Source organism: Branchiostoma floridae, chromosome 9, assembly GCF_000003815.2.
Source record: "Branchiostoma floridae strain S238N-H82 chromosome 9, Bfl_VNyyK, whole genome shotgun sequence".
NCBI classification, from domain to species: Eukaryota; Metazoa; Chordata; class Leptocardii; order Amphioxiformes; family Branchiostomatidae; genus Branchiostoma; species Branchiostoma floridae.
In genome coordinates, this window is record NC_049987.1 from 11,662,899 (window position 1) to 11,685,824 (window position 22,926).

The 22,926-nt window shown below is 40.1% G+C and overlaps 1 protein-coding gene and 1 long non-coding RNA gene across 2 annotated transcripts in view; both read right to left on the reverse strand.

The window, feature by feature from the left end:
- LOC118423597 (kin of IRRE-like protein 1) overlaps nucleotides 1–17,284 on the reverse strand; it is a 39,408-nt gene extending 22,124 nt beyond the window's left edge. The window contains exon 1 of the mRNA XM_035831816.1: nucleotides 16,877–17,284. Within this exon, the coding sequence (XP_035687709.1) occupies nucleotides 16,877–16,925 (49 nt within the window). The 5' untranslated portion in view covers nucleotides 16,926–17,284. The remainder of the gene's footprint in view (nucleotides 1–16,876) is intronic.
- A 3,707-nt stretch (nucleotides 17,285–20,991) lies between these two features.
- The window catches only part of LOC118423623, a 4,006-nt gene continuing 2,071 nt past the window's right edge, over nucleotides 20,992–22,926 (reverse strand). Inside the window, exon 2 of the long non-coding RNA XR_004832076.1 lies at nucleotides 20,992–21,947. This is a non-coding gene — a long non-coding RNA (uncharacterized LOC118423623). The remainder of the gene's footprint in view (nucleotides 21,948–22,926) is intronic.

A 22,926-nucleotide genomic window follows, 5' to 3' on the forward strand; every position in this document is an offset into this window, starting at 1 on the left:
AGTGATTAGCATCAGATCAAAATTCTATAAGTGTATTAAAACACACGAAAAATGGACATAACTATTCTCGAATTTTCCTAAGTAAATGTACAAATATTTTCATAGACGAATAGTTAGCCATCACATTTCAAAAATCAAAGATGCGAATGAGTGATTCTTCGAGTATTCACGACTTACTATAGACATGTTAGTTTCTTTTTCGCGGTTCTTTGTAATCAGTGTGCTAATTCATTGAGCTATTAATGGTGTTTAGCACACTACCATCCACGTGTAAAGAATATAAATTTTTAATGTGAAAATTGCATTCTCAACGCCATACTTAGATTTTATGTATCCTGGGCATATCCGTAAGAATCAGTGACGCACAAGCAGCTTCAGAAGCCTGGCGCCCTTTGCTTCGACAAGGTGATGACATCACTTAGTTTCGGTAGACCTGCTTTTGAACTCGCACATCTCAGAGGCAAATAAACTGATCCGAGATAGTGCCGGTGTGAGGCCGTGGACGTTTAATCAACACGTCCATGACCCATGACCAGCGCTAAACCTGCGCGTACTCGTGCACGGGAATGGCGGATGTTTATTAGCTGGGCTTTCCGGCACCTATCACTTTTACATGCCGACGTGTTTGCTGCATATTTATCTCACTCGTTTTGCTTTCATTCATTTTCATGAACGCTTCACGTACCATACGTTATCAAAAGTACATTTCTAAGTGCTCTCAAAGCTTTTACATGATGAGACCGTGACGTGGACAGACGAAGTGCACAAACCACTTTCGGCATGTATTACTTATGCATACAAACGTGTTTCCATCGTATTCATTTGATGTTTTACTTTCATTACTACCATCAAAGCTTTGATAAAGCTTTACGTATTACAAGCTGTCAAAAAGTATGTTCAAAAGTTTTCTCAAAGCAATAAATGCTTGATTACAGCTGCCCTTGAACAGATGAAGTTTACAAACAGTAACAATAAAAGTGCATTGCACTCGTTTGTTGCATCGCCATACGAGAAGTTTGTTCTTGAATATGAATGCTTTGAATCTCTCAATCTTACTGAATCTGTATGTACTCATACACTGGCCTGTCTGGCATGCATTTGTTACATGTGCTTTACTTTACTTTACGGACGCATCACTTATGCATACCAACATGTTCTGCTTATTTGTTTTGCTGTCATTACTGTCATGAGAGCTTTGATAGAATCCTTACGTATCACAAGTTGGCAAAAAGTACATTTTAGAGTTCTCTCAAAGCAGTAAAAGGTATGATTAGGACTGCCCTTGAACATATGAAGTTTACAAACCCCTTTTTTCTGTATTACCAAACTGAACCGTAACAATAAAAGTGAATTGCACTCGTTTGTTGCATCGCCATACGAGTAGTTTTTTCTTGAATATAAATGCTTTGAATCTTTCTCAATCGTACTAAATCTGCATGTACTCATACACTGGCCTGTCCGGCATTTATTACATGTGCTTTTCGAACGCATCACTTATGCATACCAACATATTCTGCTCACTTGTTTTGATGATTACTGCCATGAGAGCTTTGATAGAAGCTTTAAGTATCACAAGTTGTCAAAAAAGTACATTTTGAAGTTCTCTCAAAGCAGTAAAAGATATGATTACGACTGCCATTGAACATATGAAGTTTACAAACCCCTCTATTTGTATGTATTACCAAACTGAACCGTAACAATAAAAGTGAATTGCACTCGTTTGTTGCATTGCCATACAGGAAGTTTGCTCTTGAATATAAATGCTTTGAATCTTTCTCAATCTTACTAAATCTGCATGTACTCATACACTGGCCTGTCTGTCTTTTATTACATGTGCTTTTCGAACGCATCACTTATGCATACCAACATATTCTGCGCACTTGTTTTGATGCCATTACTGTCATGAGAATTGATAGAAGCTTTACGTATCACAAGTTGTCAAAAAGTACACTTCAAAGTTATTTCAAAGCAGTAAAAGATATGATTACGACTGCCCTTGAACATATGAAGTTTACGAATTCCTCTGTTTGTATGTACAGTATTACCAATCTGAACCGTAACAATAAAAGTGAATTGTTGCATTGCCATACAGGAAGTTTGTTCTTGAATATAAGTGCTTTTGAATCTTTTTCAATCTTGCTAAATCTCCATGTACTAATACACAGGCCTTTCTGGAATTTATTACATGTGCTTCTCGTTTATACATACCAACCTGTTTGTGGCGTGTACTGCTTGCATGTTTTGCTTTCATTACTGTCATTCGAGTGTTGATAGAGGCTTTGCCTATCACAAGTTGTAAAAAGCTACATTTCGAAGTGCTCTCAAAGCATATAAAAGACATGATTGTTACTGCCGTTGAATAGATAAAGTATAAAAACCCCTTTGTTTTCATGCATTGCCAAAGTCAACCAATAAACTGTATTGCACTAGTTTGTTCAACATCATACAGCAGAAGGACTGTTCTTGAATCTAAATGTGTTTTTCCAGACACAGATAAGGCTGGGTACACGCTCGCATTGCCATGCCGCTCAGGAGAGACCTACAAGTGCAGGAAGCAGAGTTCATATCATTTTTGCATTCCCATTCGTCTCGTGGATGTTATTCCACTTGATCCTGGTGCCTGGCCACGTATCTTATGTACTTACCAAAATGGCTTCTCTCGACTCGCTTAAATCCCTCCCGGCTATGGACACCGCGCTAAAGTGATGACCCTTCCGAACCTGGGATTGTATGCTGCCAGCTCTCAGAGCTAACAGCACGATAAATGTCTCCTCGTCAAAAGAGGTGACTGTACATGGAGACTCTGGGAAATTGCTCCAACAACATCAGACTCATGTAGGGAGTTTATTGCTACTCCACTAAAGGCACAATAACGTTTTCCAACAAGGATAATCTCTCTACGTTGTAAGGATCGTACGTACTGTTGCATATATTTTTCACACTCATATTTCTGTCTGTTCAGTTCATCATGTTGGTGGTACAATTTTTCTACATTTCTTATAAGCTTTGCTTAAACTCTTTATTCTGCTTAAACATGCGGAAAGGCTCTTTCCCCCTCACGAAGCAGTGAAATACTCGTGCTGTCAAACGCTGCGCCAACCCATTAAAAGCAGTATTTAAAAGTTTGGCTTCGACACTATGTACTATGATCTGGGTAGTCCTGCTTGAAGTGAAAATCATATATGCGCCCACCAATCTTAGCCTTAACTCTGAAGAAAAGTTGGTACACTATCAATATTCGTGCCGAGACAGGCAGACATCTCTTTGTGTTTGTCTAATAACTTCTGTTCAGAGCTCTCCATGCGCGGTTACATTCAATCCACAGTGCGGATTCCCTAATGCCTTTGACCCTTCGACTCGTCACGTCTCGGTGCCTTGTCTTTGATAGCTTCCAACCAAGCAGGATGAGAAATGTTTCCTCTGCCAACACGCTCCATTACCTCTTTTCTGCCTGATTTACTTCTGGTGCGACATGAAAAGTTAAGCCTTTTATCAAGTGGACGTCTAGTACATCTGGTGTTTGGGGATAAACTCCCGGAGGATGCGCTTTACATTGATTTGCACAGACTCTTGTACAGAACTGCCGAGAGGAGTCCATTTCACCGTCCTATCATCGCGACCCGTAACGGAAATGTTATCGTAAGCTGGGGTCCGACTCCGACTCTTGACCCCGATGGCGTCTGCGCTTGCAATAAAAGGTAAAACAGAAAATATCTTAGCTCGTTTATGTGCTGTTAGTGCTGTTAGTGGTCCCCGCACTTACTTTTAGTAGATTCTTATCATCACCACCTCATTGCGTCCTTGCACAGACAATCAAATTACCTTACACTCAGTGTGAAATTGTTTCCACTAGGTATATATGGGCTGCGCTTAAGAGTTGGCAGACTTTATTCGGTGATCTTGAGACTCAAAACGTCTTTCTCAACGGGAGACAAACGAGATGCAAAAGATTTTTCCCTAGTCGTTGGAACAGTTAACAAATTTACCAATTGTAGATGAGGGAAACTGGTACCAAGTTACCGCCACTTTGCAAAACAATTCTTCATGTTTACAGCAGTATATTCCATTCAGTCGCTCTTTTGACCGAGATCTTCAAAACTCCTTAGAATCGTCCTTGGGATACATCCTGCACATAACTAATGCCATAAAAGTTCATTTACAACTTTTCAAGTTATGCTATTCTCCAAAGCAATCAGTCGCTAACGCCAATGACCATTAACCCTTCCCCTTCACGGTAAATAGATACAGAAACAAGTAAAGATAACCAAACGGTACGTCATGCTTCCTTAACTGGGTACAGAACAAATTGAAACGATTTCCTAATAGGAATCGAAGAGGCGTCACAGCGATCTTGGACACTCATTCTACCGAGCTCATCTGTTGACTTTTGCGGTGCCATCAGTTAGGTCTTTATCTCCCTCCACAGGTGGTAATCCTGACATGGCCGCACCAAAATCGAACCCTCCGTCACCGGTTAGCTCACCCGTCCTCATTCCTTGAAAGCTCGTTTGCATTTAGACGACAGAAAATCGCAAGTCCATTATCTACTTCCCGCGTCGTTAATAGATTTTTCGTCCACGCTGAGACGACTGTCTGTGCGCCATATTGATCGACACTGTTTTCACGGTACACTCTCTAAGAAGTATTAACCAATTGCGGGCGGGTGAACTTCGTGCTGAGAGTGTCTGGCGTAAAGAACTGCAGCAATAGAGGGCGCCCCACTGGTAAAGACGTTCTGCATTACAGTTACGTGTGTGTGTGTGTGCTATTATGGCCTAGCTGGGTAGCTGTCTTAAGCTTTGAACCATGTATCATCTGAGTCAATGCAGACTTAATACATGTATCTTCTGCTAAACTGGTAAATACAAGAAGTACACTGCAACAGTACATCTTTAGAACTTTCCGGAACAAGCTGCTATTGGGCTCAAACCCACACCACTTCTTCAAGAAGCCACCGAAAAATCATACCTAGCAGGAGAAAAAAAATATTCAGAAACAAGACGCTCTACTGCAGTAACGACGGTATACCTGCTTATCTGCCATTATCAATAATTAATTAACTTTTATGAGAGATGTGGATCCACAGAAAAAAAACAATTAATTGGATTTAGAGTCACAGGACTATGCTTGATTCTCTATAGCAACGTAAACTGTTGGTCAAAACTGGCACGGTCCTTTTTCATTGTTGTGCTTTATACAATGTTAACACTTCGGATAAAGAAATCCTGGTCTTTCTGTTTTCCTTCTTCTGTCTTATCCGTTACGTCGGTCTGTTTCAGTCAATACACATCTGCAAGATTTACTTCGTGGACTTGCATGATGCAGCTACTAATACAGCATCAGCATGTAGCATACTTAGGCTGTCAAAGCGTACCATGTCGCTGGAAAATGGTAATGCAGTAAATGCACTAATGGAAATTGACGGATAGCCAACCACTAGGGTCCGTACATTGACATAAATGGGTCAAAAGGAAAAACGGTCCGGACTGTTTTCAAAGCAAATGAAAATCGAGCGTGACAGCATGGACCTTCCTCTACCATCAGTCGTTAGACAAATGTGATGCTGGAAAATATGACTTGCCAGTTTTGCTGTCACAATATAGCATATCAGTTGGGTTCTAACAGTTGGACTTAAAGATATTCACAACAGATCTTCTTCCTGTGATATGATCCTTGTAAAACATTGAAAATATTGATAGCCAAACTAGAAAACTACAATTATACATAAGATATCAATTTTTTGATGGAGGGGTTGTACACTATGTAATTACTTTGGCAATCATATTTTGTGATCCACGGTTTATTGTGTACTTTATACTAGTAATATGTCTTGTCGGATTTTATTTTGTGTCCGTTGTATACTTGTAGCATATAGCCGGTCTAGGCTTTCTGCCCTCTGGTATACATTAGTGCCCTTGACATAACTTACGACTGCACTTGCTTTCTCTGATGAAGAACGCTATAGTAACGACGTTCACATTGATTGTGACCTCATTAGAACACTGGTATCGACTGGCAAATTCCATTATGAGATCTATTTAAAGAAAACGACGCTGTTCTATGCTGTATTAACTTGAGGTTCCTTGGAGACACCACCGAGCTTTTTGAAGATCCGTTACAAGAATCAATACCTGTGGAGGTGAAACTCTTTCATAGCTCGTTTCTTGCGTGTGGTTCACTGGAGATGTCAATATATCTTCCCATAAACAAAGATGTATGACTTCACGATGATGGGTCCAGGTTCCAAGTTTAGAGACCAGATGGATTTTTAAGAAGTAGTCATGGGCTTAAGCAGGATTTCCGAAGTTGCTGCTCTAATATATCACGGGTACTTCAAAACCAGAGGGGACTAAAGTCTATCGAATAGCTGCTAAATCTTTTAGAATGTTTCTGCGGGTACTATCTGCGAAAGCAAACTGTCTTGTTCATCATCTTTCAAGAAATTCTCCCTTTGTGTATGGGCCTCCTTGTGTGCAATTTCATATGCGGCGCCACAATGACATTAAGGCGGTTATACAAAGTTTGGAACAACTTTAAACCCATTGCTCTGATAGGGTTTTCATTACACGTGTGCCATAGTTATCTCACATAGACAGTCATCCCAAGAGCCTTCGGGATACTTGGAGCGTCAAGTTCCATTTCTATCAGATTCCGGCAGCGTAGTACCTTAAGTGCAAATTTGTAAAGCTTTTCTTGCTCTTTTGTGATCCCATCAGTTTTTATTTCACGTGCATATTGTATGCTTAGGCATGTTGGCACCAGCCTTTTGCTTCTCTAACAGTCTTATTTCGTATGTTGTTCAATAACGACTACGTGTTGTATTATATTACTATAAGACGTCATTTTACCTGTCACTTTTCAGATTCCTTATCTAGTTTTTGAGTAGACCTAACAAGAAGCAACGAATGTCTGTTGAATAAACAAATGAAATGTAATTCAAACCTCCCAATATTTGGCCACCGTAGAGACTTGGTTTTCCTTTCTCATAAATTGCATTTGTATTGATTAGCTTGCCTCCCTAAGCCTTAAAGTAGGCCACGTGACGTGAAAACGTTTTAAGCCTTACTGGACTTTTTGTTTCTTTCGTTTGTATGTCACGTCAGTAACTGTTTCTACACGCTACGTGGTATTGAGGAGTATTCAATGTTCTGAATACAATCGTACTTTGAAGATCATGACTACTTTTCAAGCAAGAGACAGTCATTGAATGTCTTCCTTAAGGATTTTAATACTACGCATCACGGGATACTTAGGACATATATGTACATGTATACAGAACAATAGTAATAGCAATATTAGACAATAGTTCTGCAGCGCATGAGGACACTTCCGCAGCAATAATTTGTCTCAAACTTCATTAAGACTTTGCCGAGAAGAAACACACGACAGAGTTTCTCCCTTGCCGTTGTAATAACACCTTCTTTGAGAGTTTATTCAAGTTTCAAGCCAATAACTCAAGTCTTAAGTGCAGGCTGTATGGCGTGGATGGATTAGGCTCTACCAGGCACCGCTAAGTCCTATCGATCAACTTGCAGGCGTTTTCTGCGTATTACTTTCATTTCCAGAGCGCAGCGTGAAGATGAGTTAACACCACTGTCAAAGCAGAGAATCCCTGAGAAATCTACGAAATCATGGACCAATTAAAGTTTCCATTTACCCCTGGAATCTAAGGCTTTGTGGGTTGATTGGACTGGGTCCACCCTATGTCTAAGTTGTGAAGGGTTTTCAAACAGTATTGTTCCTTTTCTTTTGTCAAAAGTGAAGGTAAAGGAAGAGACTTGTATTTCCCGTGGGCAATCATGGTTGGTGCAAATTCTCAGGTAGGATAGGATCGCCTCAGAGGACGTCACCAAAAGGCAAACGTATCTTACTCATCAAAGCCGAGGGTCAAACTCATAACTCGAGTTCACAAAAAGAGTACGTCCCAAAACTAATCATCAATACAAGCAGTCTGTGTGGAGTCAGAAGTTTCCGGAAAGTGCCGTGTAAGTTGCCCATTATATGTGTTCCCACGTTCAACTTGGTTCCAGAGTGAAGAGGTATCTCCTCCAGCTCAAACGGGTGACTGCATCTTTGTGGTACCAGGGGAGGAATCCGTCTCCTTTAATAATGGAATCGGCTTCGTTGCCATCGAATCGTTGGGACCTTTCTCATGGGACCGTGGAATGTTTCTCCATGATTGCAAACGAAATGATCTTACTGATCTTGCTCAAGAAGGGGTTTTGTCCTAGGAGACATTGCCTGATGATCATGCCATTGCCGTTAAACCGACTAAGGCACCGAGTCCAAAGCACGCATCCCCTTTCTTATTCGTGATGGTAGCCTACTGATCAAATGCTAGAAGAAGAGTGACATGTTTCAAATGCGTTGATCAAAGTAAAAAGGTTCAAGATTCTCCAGACTGGCATATAATGCATAGTACTTTACAGCTCATGATGAGGAATTTTAAAAAATGAGACCCAAACGTCCCATCGTACCGTCCCTTTGTGCGTTGTAACTTTCCTTTGAAAATCATACAAAAGTTCTTCTGTGATCTTTTCTCCCGTTGACACGACAGAAGAATCGTTATTTACCATTTTGGAATAATGCTCTAGAGCCCATCGGCTTGTTTTTCCTGTAATCATCAGCCGCCTCATTGATTGGGGGAGCCGCCCTGTCTTAGAAGAGTCATCTCTATCTCCTCACACTATTGATTTTGTCAAGATGTTTTCTAAAGAATAAATCTTCTAACTTTCAAGTAACGTCTCAAAAGGGCGAAGAGCACTCTGTGTTATTGCGGCTTGGTCCTCGGAGAAATCTTTTCATTTTGCAGGAAACTTCTCCATCGATCGGGAAGTTTGCATGCTGTTGCTCATTTGTGCTCCTCGACCTAACGATAGAGTCCTTGTTGGAGATGGTATCTTTGTGGCTTACTCTAACGTTTGGATTGATCCGTTGCTGTATCGATCCGTGGGTAGTTTTGCTATTTTGTCGTAGGTAATGTCTTTATTCAAAGTACGATGTTGATGCAGGAGATCTGTAGCCAAAGCCGCGTCAAGCCTGATATAAATCTTACACATCTAATTGAATTTACGGTGACCAAAAAAAAATAAGCAATGGTTTTCTCTTTGTCTAGACGCTCCAAATTGGTTATCTTGATCTGGTAAGCGTCCAGATGAGAGCAATGTATGGGTATCCACCATGTTAATGCCTTTCCTATCAAGTACAATCTATATTGTACGTACATTACTGTAATAAACAGATCCATTGTACAAACATCTATAACTGTACAACGTGACCAGCAAATATGTTATTATAAAGCCATGGGATAGATTGTGTAGATACATCGTACAAAGTAACAAACCCTTTACCTTTTCGCAAATGAATATTAATGGTAGTCGATATACGTTGATTTTTGTCATTGATTCTCGCTTTGTAGAAGAACTTCAAGGTTTCCTTTTGCAGAAACCTTTTGTCATCTATTGATAATGCGCATAATTCTGTTGTTACAACTTCGCGGGAGTCACACATGTTTTACCAATGCACTGGAAGTTTTCTTAGAAAGCAGTCATTCAACCAAACATGTTTTTACCAAAGCACCGGTAGATTTTTTAGAAAGCAGCCATTCAACCAATCTAGTCTGATGTCATTAGCTGACTCGTCACACAGCTTAATTAACTGAAACCTACTGGGCCCTCGCATTAGAACATACCATAAGCACAATTAAGAGAATGCAATGTTGGGGGACACCTCTTCTGGCGCCAACTCTTTGAACGTAAGTCTCATTATGTACAGTTTGATGGCAATAAATTGAGAGTAGATGTCAGGCGTTATTCTCTTTGAGCCTCAGACAAACATCTGCTTGCTTCCTTGGGGACACACCACCAAAGAGATATCCCCGTCTATACTTATTAATCTAGGGCCGAAACATCTTCTCCACTGGGAAATCACTTAAGTCATTAACTATTGTTTATTTATAGGATCTAATAAGGCATGAGAATGCATGAATTGTAATCTGCGTGACTCATCTGCGGAGAAAAGTCACTTTTGTGAGGAAATTTCATCTCAACTCCCTTTGGTTATCGTGTACTGTATAGACACCAACTCCCCATCGTGCCAACGACATTTAAGTCTGAGCTGTTGGTTGCTAAGGTCGTACCATTTGAAATTCACTGAGAGGGGAATGAGCACTTTTATCTCTTTGTAGTTTTAATCGATTGTACACCCTCTGGAAATTGTGAGTAGACGTTTCCTATAGTTAACGGTACGTTAACGTCTATTGCTGCCAATACACAGCATGAATTATACACAACAGCCCTTCCTTTGACCGTGCCGCTTCACGCACCTTGGTTAATGATCTAACATAATTCTATTGACACGTGTTGCCATGTCTGAGAAAAAGATGCTGATTGTTTCCTTCTGTAACCATTTATCATGCATATTCACAATTGCCTCTCTTATTTCAAACAGCATGATAAGCAATGCTACCTTCAGTACCGTGCATTATCCAACGGTTAGCTACGATGATGCTGGACTAGATGATCCAGAATACAACTCCCGACTGCCATGTTTGACCACACATACCGGAAAGGGTTTGTTGTCATTAGAGCATAGTCGACATTATATTCATCAGAAAATGAAACGGGAATCTTTTTTTTCGTTACCCTTAACCTTTACGTAGTTTACTTTCACCTATCGATCTTACTATATGTATACGACGGGTTGAAGAGCAGCTACATGTGTGTACTGCAAGCAAAACCGGAATCATTAACACGCTTCACCATTCCCATTACACTCTAATCTTTCCTGTGATGCACTTTTGTTAATGTGTAAGTAAAGGATAGCTTCGGATACTGCCCCTCCGTCCATTATCCTATCAGTGTTACTTTCCTAAATGAGGACCTCCCTCTGCCTCATTGACACCTAACTGGGTGAAATTGAAGAAAACTCCGTCTATTTGAGCATGTACACGTTCAAGGGTCTAATGGATGACCTTCCTATCCGAACACCATCTAACACGCCTTTTTCCAATTATCCATCGCTCGTACCTCATCATTTTCACTTCAAGCAAAACCCAGAAGAAATATAGAGCCCAAATAGGTAACAGGAGATGGGGTATCAGTGCATAGACTGTAGATAAACCATGGACACTCGATTATTGAGTAGTGGTTGTATATGAGTTATATATTTACAGAGATGCCTCTCGAGAAAAATGGAGAAAGTGCTTTCAGAAAACTGACTGAAAAAGTAATTTTCCTTACTCCAACGCTGAAGACCTGATGTAATTATCTACGCCAAAGTATCTCTATAGAAGCTTCGCACAGCCCCTATTGCAGTTATTGCATCAGTAACAAAGCCGATGCAGGAAATTACAGACGCCGCTGGCATTACTTTGATGGTTTAGCTGTACTCACATCAAAGCCTGCTCACCTAATGTCACTATTGGGCATACACGATCAAAGAGAGAGATATAACATCCCCAGTTAATTGTGCCATGTTGGTTAAAACAGTACAGCGCACATACCAATTACGTTCCTCATACGGTCAGTGATTCTTACACCTTTGCATTAGACTGTATACTGCAGACTTAGTCATTTGGCGGATGGCCGGTTATATCTATGGCCTGGGGGTGGATTGGACGTATTGTACTCTCGGCAGAAAAATGTGCGAGTCAACGCTGATGACACCAAAATGTATTTCGCCTTTGGTTAAAGTACATTGATTAAGAAGAGATCGACTGTAGATGATGTCCTCTGCATGGTAGTGTGCCGTGCTTTGTCATCCCGAAAGTTGTGACGTTGGTGTCTCTTCTTACTGTATGATGATTCTTAAGACAATTCCTAGATCTATATCAATATTCAGATCCTTCCAAAGGTTGCTAACAATTAGGTCAAGGTCTAGCTACTTAGTAAAGCTTCTGGAACATAGCTTCTTCGGTACACAATTGCCATGTTCTCTTGTGCTTTGTCATCCTGAAAGTTGTGTCATACAGAAAGTTGTCACCCTGAACGTTGGACGATGGTGTCTCTTCTGGCTACATGATGATTCTTTATGAAATACCTACATATATATCTACATTCAGATCTTTCCAAAAGTTGCTCACAATTGGATCGAAATCTAGCCAGCAAGTAAAATAAATTATGACATATCGCTTCTGCGTTACGCAATTGTCATGTTCTCGTACAAACATAGCTAGTAGGAGAAACATCGCAATTTAACAGCTCTGCATCCCATATGACATATGACCAATGCAATTTAGTACCTTGCCACTAAAAGAGAAGCATGTAGAGAGGGCAAGATTACACTGGGATAGTTCAATAGAAGGGTTCCTCAGAGAGAGTGACAATGCCCTGCCATGAGAGTGATTTGCATCTGATGATTTTTGAGCGGTAGGAATAGTAGATGTGTGTTGAATTAAATTTTCTTTAGATACAGATGGTTAGTACGATCTTCACTAAGTAAGTGTTGCATCTCCGCTTCATATTCTGTATCCATTGATAACAAGCTCTGTGCCCTTTCGTGTCAGTATTCCATATGCGTGCCAACACTTAGTTTTAATTACGGAAATTACAGGATATAATCCATCTCAACCCCGCTAATACCGGGCGCTTCCGATCACGACTGGGAGTAATTAGAATGGCATTGAGCGAAATGTTAATGATGAGGCTTCAGGAGATTTGTTTCCTGTGTTCTAAGCATTTGTAGCTTACAATCATCCATTCAGAAAGATGGAAAGTGAAGTTCTGTAATGTATAGAACCCCATAGAATGTATGTTATCTAAAGGCCAATACATGTTATTGCATTATCTAGTCTTTTTTGTTAGCATGGCCAATCAGACCGAGGGGTGCGTTCGTGGATAACAGTATGGACTTTGGTGTTAATTAAACGTCGGTGTAGATGTTATGTGGGTTTTGAATGGCCCACATAGGTTGGCATTTCTTGCTACCTTCTTGTTGCTGCCGTGTGATTGTATAAAATTTTCCTATATCCTGTAAATAGTAGACCTGTAACGGAAATATTTTAAACAATGATTATCACTTAGAAGGAATGGTACAGTCTCTCTTTTTTTCAGAACACCTTTCTGCCTTGCATGAATTGCTTGAAATATGACAGTTTAGAGAGGTAGGATTCTAAGCATATTTTAAGAAATATCATGATCACAGAATGACGTGAAACAACAATTAGTTTTCCAATCACTGGGCCTGTAATCAAGGAGTAATTATCCAAACTGAATGTTTATGTCACTCCAGGAGCGCCATGAAAAATTCAAGAATAAAAGTTGTCAATTGATGAACTATGCATACTGATAGCACTCGTGCCATCCAATCTAATTTCTTAATTTTCTTGTTATCAAAGGCAAACAGCCGTCTGACGCGCAGGCTGACGATAGAGGTTCGCTCCCTACCGTGAAGAAAGTGATTACTAATCTCAGCGCAGCCTCCAAAGTTTCGCCACGCCGAAAACAGTGCTCCTATTTTAATGAAAAGGAGATCTCATCATCAGAAAGGTAGTTTCACACTCTTAAGATGAATCACGACACAAGCGTGGTTCTTAAGGTGTGCTGATCTGTGTGATTACCTTACCTCACTCCTGAAGTTTGAGAGGTCTTTAACATTCTGAGGGATCTTTGGATCTCAATACGACCTCTCTATCCACACGACTTCAGCCAAAGCGTTTAAAGGCACCAGAAAATCTACTTCTTGATGTAGATATATCACCACTATCATGCCTGTCACAGCTCCTCTGATTGTCAGTACCTGGCTAATTACAGTAATCGTTACATCAATTCATCAAAGAAAATCTTTACAAGTTTACTCGTGTTGAATATTTTAGTCGTGGAGGATTTTGATCTCACAAACTTCAGTCATATGTTGGGTAACGTGATAATGAGAATATGGCCAAAACCTTTTAAAATTTCTAGTTCTAAGAGTAGATCTAGGACTGGAAGCCTCTTACACTTTTGGTTCACAGTACAACAAATGAACCATTACCAGGAATATGATTGAATCAAGAACACACAGACGACAACACAACCGTTACAATCACAATATAAACTGGCTGCACTACAGACATAAAAGCAGCATGCGAATACTCGCTATTCAGGCTTATTTCATCAGCGGAACGTACTGATACAGATCATCTCACTTGATCTAATTTGTCTTTCCCCGACTTTCAAAGTACAACACTCCTTTGGTAAACCGCCTTCAAAGACACCTGTCAGTAGTTCCAAACCTCATTACAGACAGCGTATTCTCCTCATCTGCAGCCCCAAGATAAAGCAGTCATTATGTTTTAAGATATGTGTTGAAAGACTGTAAATCATGATACACATCACTATCATTCCATCTTCTAATGCAAGGCTTTACGTTATTTATCATCACATCTGCTGGGAGCTTTATTTCCCTTGTCATCGCAACCACAAAAGAGTCACTCATTCGTAAACAGGATTTACGAGTTCATTAATATCGCTATTTCCCAACATCTGTAATCCCTTTGGTATTTCATGTTTCGATTATTCTATTCTTTAGGCTCGTTTTAAGCTCGTTCCATAATAGATAAGCAGGGTGAGATTTGTTTTGTAGCAAGCATTGCCATGATTTGTCGAAGCCTGTTTGATTCGCTTTTTGTCTCGAGAGCAAAATTAACACAAGCACTATGTCTTTTTTGGCGATGATTTCTACAACCCAGTTCACGATAAAGGTACATGTATATCTTTGATTCATCCTAACCCTCTGTGAGTGGGTTCTTCACACCTACGGCATAATAGGAATTTACATTCTGGGCTTACTCCAAGATAAAGGAACCATTAAGTGATATTTTATCTGGTTTCCATTTCGTCCTGAGGCGTTCCTAGTTTTAATCACCCCATCCATCTAAACCTGCCTTATCACAGACGACAACTGAGCGCGGGGAAAGCTGTGGACTTGGCAAACGGAAGGAGGTGAATGCGGGCCAATTTTTCAATATACCAAACTTACCAACTAACATCTTAAATTACAATAAAACCTGTAAGCTTCTATACTAATATGACCAGAGATAAACACCCAGTAGATGATTATGAACATAACCATGCATCTATATTAAACAGAACCAACATACATGACTTTTTGATTGTACAGTTTACGTGTACATATCTAGCCTAGTGCACACTGCTTTTGAAGTATTCTCCTGTGCCTATGAGCCGCCGCACATTAAAGTGACCAGCAGCGGCAATTCCTTCTACGACATATTGTCCGACAAGAGGAAATAGACACGTAGACAGAACCATACCTCGAGCACTCATACAAGCCTGCGGATGGGAATTTAAAAAAAGACAAATTCTTTTTAAAACACAAAGCTACTTTAGAGATGTCGATTATGATACGATTCAAATTGCGTGGGTTATTGTCTGAATGACCTGGCTGCAACTTTTCCCTAATCGCCATCCCGTAACCCATGACCTCCAACCTTTGTCCTATGACATCTGCATGGTCAATGAAAGGAAGTTTACGAATCTAAGTACTCATGTACAGCAATATGCATTGTGGGTGATATGTTAAACATGAAGACCCTAACTTGTAAACTGTTCTTGACTTGATTTGCATAACAATGTCCAGGTTTATCCAATGTCCCAAGGACCTTCACTTTTGGCTAAGTTCCCATAATGCATTTCGATGCACATGCATACCAAGAATCGCAAACCTCCTTATAGACGTACGAGTTTGTTGAAGGTCGATTGCTCGACGCACATAGTGCGGTCAGGGGCCAACCACGTATATTAGCGCTAAAAAGATAATAGTACTATAAATGAAGAGGTTTAAGGGTCTACTGCCCTTTGCCTTGGTCAACACTAGATATGTACTTATGGTGTATGTTAAACCCTTTATTTTTGGTATCATTTCCAATCAATCTACAGCACCGCATTTCCTATCAGTCTCGTCAGTTTGGTCTTAATGACCTTTCAGTGCTAACCTTAATGGTACTTCTTGATCCTGGTGCTTTAAGCTGGTCTTATGTGTGCGCCTTTCCCATTCCAGCCTGGCCATTGATGGATTCACCTACTTTGATCAGCAGAACCAAACCTAGCCTGAGCACTGTTGATTTGGCTGCCTTCGTTTCCGTACATAAAACCGCAGATCTATGTGAACAGAAGTTACGAGGCGAATGATTGGGACTGCAGTGTTGAGGCAGACAAAGCAAAGCCTTCCGTATAACTCTTCAGGATACTGCCTTTGTATGAAGTTGGAAGGTAATATTTTACAATATTGCGACGCTATCGTATGATTTTACGGAAGGCTTGGAAGAAATACTCTTCTTCTCGATGCACCACACTAACTACACTGCACAGAGAAATGCACTCGAAACCAAACATTTTACGACGTGTCTATGGATGTTTTACGATGCGACGAGATTCACCTATTCTTTGACATTCGCCTGACTTCCCAATTACAACACCACACACAAGTACAAGCCCGTAATTCCGACCGTTATTTATTGTGCTAGCAGTCTTGGACGACAAAAACAATCAGTAATACTGTTCCCATCCATGTCACATGTTGAGAATGGCAAATAAAATCAGTAACTTACATCTGTATTCCTCACCATGAAATATGTTTGCCATACAACTTTAGATGGAGGCCTAGGGCGCAGGGGACATTACCAACACAGCATTGACCGCATGTAGACGCTTGTCGAAAGGCCAAACAAAGCTTCGTTGGCTCACAGACCAGACACCGGCAATACGACCGACATGTGGATTTGATGGATACCCCGTAAAATTCTTACATTTCTCAGGATGGCCTATTAGATATCAATCGCGTTTCTCGGACACCCTAACCATTTAAGGCAGTCGCGTGCCCTTCCAAAAATAAGTCGATATATATCTTTTCACCCAGACAAGTACAATAATCGCCTCACCTGATAGACAAATTGCTGCCCCCACGGCCATCAAGGTGAGAAACGACATCTTCCGCCACCACAAGCACTTAGTCACACCGAAGGAGCTTCAGAAATCTGAAGGCGTTTTAAGTAAACCACGTTCTCGTCCATCAACACATCGCGTCCGCGCGACGAGCTGGACCCCCAACTGAAAGTCTCCTCCCGGTAACCGTTAGATATTCCACCCGCTCTCTCTCCTCACGTTGCTATGGCTACGCTTCACGTCCCGTTGCCATGGCAACGCGTTGTTGATGTGGACGGTGTGTCTGATGGACGTCAGTTCGTGTAGGCTCACTCCTTCGTGATCAGAAGAAGCGACGTTCTCTCTCGGAAATCCACGATGGCTAATAAGTACCTCGGGGAACGCCTAACACCGTAGCAGATACATACATCCGGACTGGAAGAGTCCACTGTGTTTGAATACGGGGGTATAACAGCTTTAACTGAACCCGAAAATGCCTGAAAACATGAGCCACTCAACTCAGAAAGTGCTCTTGGCATAAGACTAGTTTCGATATGGTGCCAAACTTGTACGGTTGCCGTACCCGGAAGTGTTTCGCCGTAAGATTTGTCTTTTGAGGATACCACCGTGGGTTGGATAGCTTTTCAGCACGTACTTTGGATTCGAAGTTCGAGACCAGCCAACAAGCGACATTGGATCAGTCCATGAGAGTGAATCCCGAGAGGAGAATGATAGACCACATATATCACAAGGATTTCACTCGAAGCTTCACATAGGCATGGATGCTCTTGTCTAAGATCTGAACTACAGATCTAACTGCTGAGTGTGTAACTTTCACAATATCATATGTATGACCAGGACGTACACATAAGGTGGATAACTGAGCAGTTTAGACTAAAAGCAACTTTAAAAGGTTCATGGCGTGAGTCCCTATATAAAAACAATCCTGAATTCAAATTGTGCACTTAACTGTGAAAAGTTCACCTTCCATCTAGTTTTCTTCATAGATCCTAGCTTACCCCCGCCAAAGCATAGCTATAGCGTAGCCCCTCATTTATAAACATTGGAATAGGCCTAACATATAACTAACACGCGGGGTGCAATCAAATGGAAAGGGGTTAGGAGAGGAGTCCGCGCAGCTATCGAGGTAAAGTCAAGATGGGGTTTAAACTTCTCGTGTGTAGATATATGCATTGTGGGTAATATGTCAAAGGTGAAGACCATGAGACATGAACAAAACACGTCCGGATGTGTATTAAGTTAAGCAAGATGTAAACAAGAACTGTATTCCTCATAGTACATCTCCCTGTACATGAACAGATTAACCGTGAGGCATTTTTATACAGTATACTATAGTTATAGAGTCTAAAGCTGTGAATGCTCTGTGCTATTTTCAAGCCTAAGCGCTCCCACTTAGAAGTACTTTGACAGGGACATTAGTCACAGAGGGCGAGTTAAGAAATGTATCAGTCCGTTTGTTCCTCCGAAAGTCGCTTTAGTATAGGCTATTAGCCATCTTTAATATTCATTACCCTTAGCTTTGAGTTAATTAATGGGTTACATTCATTGAAAAAGAAAGACACATTTCACATTTCTCATTTATCTAAACGTTCAAAATTACCTAAAAGCATGTAAGTCTGTATTTTTCATTACCTAACTGGGTGTATATAGTCTGTTTCTCAGTGATAGAATAATTTGCATTGTTAGGCAGACAGCCATGGCTTGACAGCGTGTCGTAATTTCGTATACAAAATAAGAATATACAGAACCCTGTCTTTTGTTGACATTCTTCCTGACGCAAAATCGATGTTTTTATGGCAGATTCATGGCCCGCTGTGCCGTCTATCTTGTAGCAGCCGGCCGCTTAGACGGGTAGAATAGTCACAAGTATTGAAATATATATACGAGTAACGATTTCTTTAACGAGGAGACTGTCAATACGGCATAAACTTTCAAAACCGACTGAGTACTTCCGTAAATTTGTGGATGTTGTACAGGGAATGAAAAGATCTGTGGAGGATCAATCATGTTTGAGGAAACGTAACTTTCTCGTGTTCTGTGAAGCATGATGGTAGGTAGATACGTGTCCCATCGTGGTAGGCAGACAGTAGCATTGCTGTAGGCAAATGAGTTTAGATATTATTACATAGTAAATACATAAAATATAGAGAGAGAGAGAGAAAGAGAGAGGCAGAGAGAGAGAGAGACAGTGAGGGAGAGAGAGAGAGAGAGGAGGGAGGGGGGATCCTTGTAGGCAGATATGCAGCACCATAGTTGGAGGACATGCTTCTATGCTTCATTCCTTTAGCTTGTACTTACGTCACTAGAGTTCGAAGATCTCATAACTCCATGAATTATGAGCCTTTGTAGAATCATCGGTTTACATTGCTAATTTGTCTCATTATTGATACGGACAAGGCTTTAATTATAACTAACATGATCCAATGCAAATGATGGTCTTCTATACCAAAATTACATGTAAGTCCTTTTCTTTGGCAGAACGTCATTTTTGCATGTCATCATAGATGATTCGAATGACTTGCACATTTACATGATATATACACAATAATGTACTCTTTTAACTAACTTTACACGTGTCACAAGTATGTAAAACCCACAAATTAATACAAATGAAATATAGCACTTTCGCCTTATCCGTGCAAAGTAGGCCCTTACTTGCGTGATTGGTGTTTGCAGATGTTCCACCTGTCGTATTTACCAGTACAAATGTCACAAGGCTTGAAGTGTTATTATGGAAAACACCGCAACAACATTTTTTTCTTACTTGTCATGCCAATCTCTGTCTAAGCTATCTACATACCGAGGATCAAGGTAATCCGTCATTCCTTTGTTCAGTTATCCAAAGATTGTGACAAAAACGCCTCTGCAGTTCCAGTACAAGCTGCTATGGGGTCATAAAATACACCACAGTGACTTCTTTCTTTCTCATAAGATATCTGCCAAACAAACAAAAATGAAGACCACATGCTGTCCAGAGGCTTTTGAGTTATTACTGACTAAAAAATGCACACTTACAGACATACACACACAGGCAGGACAAAAATTACATCTCGTTTTTGTAGGTAAATTGGTAAACATGAAGGTAAGTACATTTGGAGGTCCTTGCTACCATTGTCATTTTCAAATTTTACTTGCACTTGTGTTACGTAGGCTCTATATGTGGAGTTGCATTTGTGCTATGTGTAGTCACTAATTAATGCTTGGTGGTATGTGGGCTGTAAAATATGTGATTACTATTTTATAGTACCCAGAGGCAATATGCATTTCTAGGTAACAGTTGTAAAAACTGCAGTTGTAGTCTATAATACAGTCTACATATTTTATATGAACTCGTTTTGGAGATCACAGACAAGGTCTTTAAGTTCGATTCGAATTCATGGATAGCTTTTCGACACGCTCTGAGTTTGACCTATTTTCTTAGACCAAAGTCGTACCCGTGGACAGATGGACAATGATCCGCAATAATGCCCACTGCGCCCTGGTGACACGCTGCCATAAATCGATACATTACTGGGCGCTAAGCTTATATGTGCATGTGCACCACTGTCGTAAAATGAGAAAATGCTCCGTTACTGGGCGCTAAGCTTGTGTGTGCAGGCCATGGAAACGACGGCATTCACGGAATCGAGGCTTGTTTCAAGCGCAAGGGATGATGGGTACAAACTTGTGGCGGCAAAATTGAAATTTCTCCTTCCCGAGGTTTGTCCTAAAATCTACACTGACGCTGTGTAATGTTGGATCATTGTGTTGGGTGCTTTCCTGAGAACTATTGAGCCAACTAATGCCGAAATATGATAAGGTCACTTTCCAGATTAGTTCCAGAAAAACAATGGAGTAGATGGGAAAACATTTCCTGCAATAAAGCCACTGTGAAAATCATCTAATATTATGAATAAACTATCATACATGAAAACATCCAAGGTTTCATCACAAACTTTTCTTAAGAATGTATATGAAACAAAAAAACACTTGAATACAAAGAAGACAATAAATTTTTAGCACATGATAAAAATTTTGATGTGAGGCAAGAGGGTAATGAGAAAAAAAGTGAAGAGGAAAAAACAGATTTGGCATGAATACACTGGATTATGATAAAAAAAGTGACATGACATAGAGTATCCTCTTCTTTAATGTACATAAATTCTATGTTGAAAACTTTTATTCATATAATTTTCCCAATATTACTCTTCATTGATATCTCTTTATACAATACTGGATTCATTTGTTTGTACTATTGATATTGGGTTTGTTACCTGTAGCTGGTAACAGACTTGCCAGGTTTACCTTACCATTAGTGCATTAAACAATATCATAAGTGCATCAGAGAATATGTTTTAATGTGTGTCAAAATAAATATACAAAAAGTGGTAACACACAATGAAAATAACATTAGGTGGCGACATGTAATAACAAACCAGTAGTTCCTATCATAGTGATACTGATCACAATGCACCAGATATAACACAAAGTTGTCTATGATATACAGACACCACAATATAATATGCTGCACAAGCCTTGTTTGCCTTTGTTTACACTTCCCCTGAGTATATGGGGGAGAGATATAGGAGTTGGTCATGTAACTAGGATAGCACACAGGCTAGGATATTACTTCATGCCAAAGGAAAAGAAAACAATGGACACACAATAGATAAATTACATTTGTTTCAATCCTATACTAATGTCAGTTCTACTATTTCAAGCTACTACAAATATGTTAGATATTTTTTTCAAGTTGCACTTTCAGGCAAGACATCATTGGTTCATAACATTGAGCATTACAATGTACAACAATACACTGCCTTTACCCAGCCTCCTTTCAATCAAAGACTAAGTAGGGTAAACTTGGGAAAGAGGTATAACAAATCACAAAAGTCAAATCATCACCAATGCAAATAGTAAACAAACAACTTAAACACACAGTAGCTATAAAATGAGTAGTGATGTTTTCATTCTGTGAGTATTCCAGGTCTGTGAATCATAGCATGGTTGGTGAGAGAATCTGATGTAAGGCTGGGTTGAACTCCATAGTCCTGGTTCAGAGCAAACCAAGAATTTTCTGTCCTTCAACTAGAAAATAAAGAGAGACAGGATTACGATGTTAAGCGCTTCTTTTCTTTCTGTATATTGTCTTTCAATAAAGTTATCTATACAACTCAAATAATGTAAGAAATCTGATTGCATCACATCAAAGTTGCATTGATCAATATAACTTACATTTCTGAATGATTTGTATACATATATTTGGTTTTTGTTATGTTCATATCCAAAAATGTGCATCTTGGCTTCCTGAGTCATAGTTATTAGGAGCAATGAAGCTCTATTATGGGGTGAAACATGTTTACAAGATCCAAACAGCCATGGATTAGAAAGATTTCTTTACCATTCTTGGGAAATGGGGGAGGGGGGTAAGGCATTATAAAGCATTGTACACATATATATACTGCTGTAAGAACAGTAATCCCAGTACCATACACTTAACAAATTTTGATGCAGATATAGGCAACATTATGAACATTTAAGCTTATCCCTGAATAAAACAAAACTAAAGACAAGCAATTCAATATTCTGGATCAAAATTCAGTATCTCTGTGTAATATTCAGGATATGTTGAAGTATCATATACCAGTATGCAGTCTTGTTTCCATTCACTTAAAAACACACTTTGTTGGAATTCATCCTACATACGGTGTACTTCACAAAGTGGAAACAATATGGCTGCTGGCCAAAGTTCATACAGTGTACTTCACAAAGTGGAAACAATATGGCTGCCGGCCAAAGTTCAGGAAGGTTTGACTATCTTCACTGCGCGCTCATTGGCTGATCCTGAATCACATGATCCTCACTACCATATAAGTACAAGGGATGATCACCCTACTGCCTCTTGTTGGATCCATCCGCAACGCCGAGGAGCGCGTGGTGAGGTCGACCCAGGAAGTAACAGCTGGTGGGAGATTCGGTGGGAAACAGGGTTTTCCCAAGGAGGGGATTTATCAGAAACCGATCCACCCACCGACCCACCCTCCTTTTTATTTGTGTACAGCTGGCA